Source organism: Lolium rigidum, chromosome 1 (genome assembly GCF_022539505.1).
Source record: "Lolium rigidum isolate FL_2022 chromosome 1, APGP_CSIRO_Lrig_0.1, whole genome shotgun sequence".
Lineage (NCBI taxonomy): Eukaryota > Viridiplantae > Streptophyta > Magnoliopsida > Poales > Poaceae > Lolium > Lolium rigidum.
The window spans coordinates 746,249-751,192 of NC_061508.1; the positions used below are offsets into that span (position 1 = coordinate 746,249).

At 55.2% G+C, this 4,944-nt stretch overlaps 1 protein-coding gene across 1 annotated transcript; it reads right to left on the bottom strand.

The window, feature by feature from the left end:
• Positions 1-1,152: 1,152 nt before the first annotated feature.
• On the bottom strand, positions 1,153-3,379 carry LOC124666089 (putative kinase-like protein TMKL1). The gene has a single exon (XM_047203442.1). The coding sequence runs from the start codon at positions 3,376-3,378 to the stop codon at positions 1,354-1,356; it is 2,025 nt and encodes a 674-aa protein (XP_047059398.1). The 5' UTR covers position 3,379; the 3' UTR covers positions 1,153-1,353.
• Between the last annotated feature and the right edge of the window lie 1,565 nt (positions 3,380-4,944).

Consider the following 4,944-nt stretch of genomic DNA (forward strand, 5'->3'; position numbering starts at 1 on the left):
ATGCTTGATGTTCTATACCTAGCTTGTTATCACTTTGTTGCTCATCATGCTTAGCATAGGTTGTTGATGCACTTAGGCAAACCCTAGTTGATAGGCTTTGAGCTAAACAAGTAAACACTAAGTAGTTTTATTCTGCCTTGTTCAGCTCTCAAGTAGAAGTTTTTATAACTCGCCTATTCACACCCCCCCCCCCTCTCTAGGCGACTTCCTTGTACATTCAATTGGTATGAAAGCTAGGGCTCTCTTATCTTTTTGGGCTTCACCGCCTAGAGAGTAATGATGTCGGCTAGAGGATTAGTGCACAATTCCACTTTGTACTACACACTATTGTATTGCGATTCTATAAATCATTAAATACATGTAACATACGATAACATATGATGCATTGTGAAGATAGTACCGTACACTAGTATCATATGCATATTTCCCATTATAATTAGTCTAACTATTTTTAAAAAAAACTCTCTCGCGTGGAGTAGGTCACATCTACCAGTGGCTTTGTCATCTTAACAGACACGTCACCAACAAGTAAACAATGAATGGTGAAAGAATAAATAAGATAAGCCACACTAAATTGCAAGACAACAGTTAGCCAGGGGGCTCTGCATTGCTTGATACAATTCCCGATGTAGATCTACCGATGCTGCTCCTTCGGACGAGCAAAGGACGCACTTTCCTTTTCCTCGTCCAATTGGTGATTGTGCTGTGTACGTTCAGTCTTTAGTTTACCAACGAACTTACGAACCAAATCCAGCAACAAAATAAAATAGATGGTCACTGATGGATAGATGCATGATGGAATCTCACATAGTCATAGCAACTATAGCAGCATGCATGCATGATACGTTCCAATCCATGTTCCATTCGAAAGGCTAGCTAGCTACCTGGTGGCGCCAAAGGCAAAGATTCTTCACATTTCTTTTGCAAATCTATTTCAGCTTCCATTTTATATCCTGTCGCGTGGCACGACACAAGGGAAAAAACAAAGGACCTTTGGCTAGCTACGTAAACTTCAGCTTCAACCTTTACCTTTCCACCGCCATTTCTTTGTCACAGAGATGAACTCCTCCTGTCTACTGCAATTTCTTTACAAAAAAAGGTGTTCATTTCAATCCACGAGTCCAATGCGGTGACTTCGCGCGCGATTGATCATACAGTACAAACATAATCATTTCTCGGGCAATTGTCTCTTTAATCAAGTGTGCTACACATCTTAATCCAGGAATTCCTAGGATTCCTGACTGGTTCATGAAAGCTGAGACAGATGGATCGATGTTGTCGGAATGGCGATCGACCAGCGGTACACGAAGACCATCATGAGCAATTAATTAATCGTAGTTGCTATATGGCGCGCTAGGCGGCGGTCGTCGGCGTGCCGGCCTCGCTTCTAGTCTCGGCGGGGCTGTAGAGCGCCGACCTGCTGTTCTTGGGCCGGTTCTCCTCCAGCTGCCGCACCACCTCCGCCATGCTCGGCCTCGCCGCCGCCACCGGCGCGCAGCACCCCATCGCCAGCTTCAGCGCCTGCACGAGCCCCTCCTCCGCCGGGCTCCGCACCCCCTTCGCCACCTCCGCGTCGAACACCTCCATGGTCGCCTCCTCCAGCACGGCCGCCTTCACCAGCGACGGCAGGTCGTCGCCCGCGTTCGCCGCGCAGGAGGGCTTCCTCCCCATGAGCACCTCCAGCAGCAGTATCCCGAACGCGTACACGTCCGTCCGCGGGCCGCACCGCTTCGCGGACTGCAGCTCCGGCGCCCTGTACCCGTCCGCCTTGACCGCGGCCAGCACGGCCTCCGCCGCCGCCGGCACCAGCAGCCTGCTGCCCACCACCGCGTACTCCGTCACCCTCGCCACGAAGTACTCGTCCACCAGCACGTTCGACGACCGCACGTTGCCGTGCACCACGGGCGCCTCCCCGTGCCGCCCCTCGTGGAGGTACGCCAGCGCGCGCGCCGCGCCCAGCGCGATCTTGTGCCGCCGCGGCCACGTCAGCGCCGGCCTGCTCTCGAGCCCGCCGCCGCCGTGGAGGAGGTCGTGGAGCGTGCGGTGCGGGAAGTAGTCGTACACGAGCAGCTTCTCGCCGCGCCGGCCCTGGTAGAAGGCCCTGAGCGGCACCAGGTTCTCGTGCCGCGCGCGCCCGATGCGGCGCACGGCGGGGCCGCACGACGCCGCGTCGCGGCAGCTCCCCTCGCGGAGCAGCCGCAGCTCGATGCTGCCGCCGCCGTCCGCCAGCTTGGCCTTGTAGACCGTGCAGTAGCTGGCCTTCTCCACCACCTGCCCGGTCGCGTTGAGCACCTCCTCCAGCGTGAGGTGCTCCCCGCCCTGGAACACCACCAGCTTCCCCTCGCCGCCCTCGCCCTCCTCCGTCTCCTCCGCGCCCTCCTCCGCCGCGCGCCGCACCCTGTTCCGCCGCCACCGCCCCTGCGCCCACCCGATGCACACCGACGCGGCCACGACGATCCCGGCCATGAGCCCGATGACCACCCCCGCGACGCCGCCGGAGCTGAGCCCCGAGGGGGACACGCACGGCTGGCGCAGCGGCTGGCCGCACAGCGCGGGGCCGTTCCCGAGGAACGACTCCTCCGTGAAGGCGGAGGCCGAGAACGCCGGAGGCAGCGGGCCGGAGAAGTTGTTGTAGGAGAGGTTGAGCATCTGGAGGCCCCTCATCGCGGCGAGGGAGTCCGGAACGGGCCCGGAGAGGCGGTTCCCGCCGAGGTCGAGCCGCTGGAGGCCGCGGAAGGCCGTGAGGAAGGCCGGGAAGCCGCCCGAGAAGCGGTTGGCGCCGAGGTCGAGCAGGCGGAGGCGGTCGCAGGTGTCGTTGGGTCCCGCCGGCGCGGGGATGGCCCCGGAGAGCGCGTTGCCGTGGAGGCGCAGCTCGGCGAGGCGGTCGCAGAGGTTCCAGATGGAGGGCGGGAGCGCGCCGGAGAGCGCGTTGCCGGCGAGGTCGAGCGTCGAGAGGGCCGGCGCGTTGCCGAGCTCGAGGGGGATGACGCCGGAGAGGGCGTTGGCGGCGAGGTAGACGGACTCGAGGGCCGGGAAGGCGCCGAGCTCCGGCGGGAGGCGGCCGGCGAGCGCGGCGGCGGGGAGGCGGATGGAGGCGAGGAGGAGCGCGGCGTCGCGGGAGAGCGAGAGGTTGGCCCGCGCGGCGGCGGTGTCGCAGCGGAGGGGCTCGCCGGAGGGCGTGGCCCAGCGGAGCCCGCGCCAGAGGCAGAGCGGCGTGGAGGCGTTCCAGGTGGCGAGCTGCGCGTTGGGGACGGCGCCCTGCAGTGCTGGTTTGAGCTTGTCGAGGAGGAGCGCGACGTCGCCGGAGGACGCGGCGGCCAACGGGATGAAGCCGGCGAAGAGGAGCAGCAGCACTGCGCGCGCTGTTGTCGTATGCATCTTTACGAAATCCTGTGCAGGGGGAAGCTAGCCAGATGAGTGATGAAGCCGGGAGTGGAGTGGCAAGTGAGTGAAGCGCGAGACGTAAATATAGCTAGCAGCTGGAGTGGAGTAGCGAGGAAGAAGAAAGCAGCTTGGGGTGGTCGGTCGTATCGTCTTTGTGAATGTTCTCCCTCGGTTTGGATCGATGGCTGGCTAGCTTTCCCCGCACAGCAGCTAGCTAGTGGCCGGCTGACTGACACACGCGCACTTGGTCGTCGTTGTGTTTGCAGCAAGGTCAGCATTGCAGCCACTACTACGCGCTCTACAGTATCGCATACATCATCGTCTTCCTACGTACTGTCTTTCTCCCTGCGCTCTACGTGTGAAATGTCCAGGGAACAGTCGGCTCACGTGTACGTACTGCAGGCTTGCTAATTAAGACAAGAGGAGGTACTGCTTGAGTAGTGGATTAGCTCCGACATGAGCATGGGAGCATGTGATCGAGCAGCAGCAGCTAGGAGATAGTCAAGTGTCAAAGTGTGCATGCACGCACGCAGCACGCGCGCCAACTTAAGGAGCAGGAGTAATTTACTTGCACCAAGGTCTAGCACGTACTGTGGTCTGTAGTTAGCCGTCGATTTCTTGCCCTTGGCCATTAGTCAAACAAATCGTCCACCACAAGATTCCAGTGTCGATCTGCATGTATTTGCACGATGCTTTCATGCTTCCATGGTCCATCTCGACAATCAATCCAGTACGGCTACAGATGCACAACTTTAGCATTTTCTTTATAGAATACATATTTTTTAAGTACTTCCTCAAATTCATATTATTTGACATTAATATAATTATAAATATATCTAGAACTAAAATAAGTCTACATACATTTATATTGGTGGTAACTAATATGGGTCAAAGGGAGTACCATTTATCTGTGACCCCTAACAATATGTGTCGGCTAACTAACATGATTCATCCATAGGAACTAGTTCACGTTGTTCAGTAAGTAAAAAAAAAAAAAATGACAATGGTCCAAGCTAATGCCAGTGTGATGTGGTCTAGTAGCAGCATGGAAAATATGATGCCGCTGGAATTAGGCATGCATAACTCCTACAAAACAAAGAGAGTAAACACACTCCCATATACACATGCATGCCACTTCGGCATCAAACGAGATAAATTTTACAGGATTTCTGAAATATTTGATCTTTAGTTTTTTTTCTCATAATTGACCGTTTGACTCACGTGATTAGAATCCTTAGGAAATTATTTTCCTCAGGGAGTCATTTGCAACATATTTTGCACGAAATTCTCACACTCAAACTTCTTGCCATAACTAATTTGTTTATCGTGCGTTGTGGAACACTCTTTCATTCAAATTCAAGTAGTTTATCAATCATGTAGGATTCCATTCTGATCGTATGTTTATCTCATTCCCTGCTAATTTAGTGAATCCTACAAATTAAATAGGCACTAATACATCGTGGCCTCACGGTAACATTTTAAATATGGTACTAAGAAGTGGCATGACCCAAGGCTAACTACCATATAAAAGGCATGGTTACGGTGGCCTATTGATTTAGC

Coding starts and splice junctions, on each gene's coding strand:
- LOC124666089 (XM_047203442.1), bottom strand. CDS start 3,378: ATGCATACGACAACAGCGCGCGCAGTGCTGCTGCTCCTCTTCGCCGGC.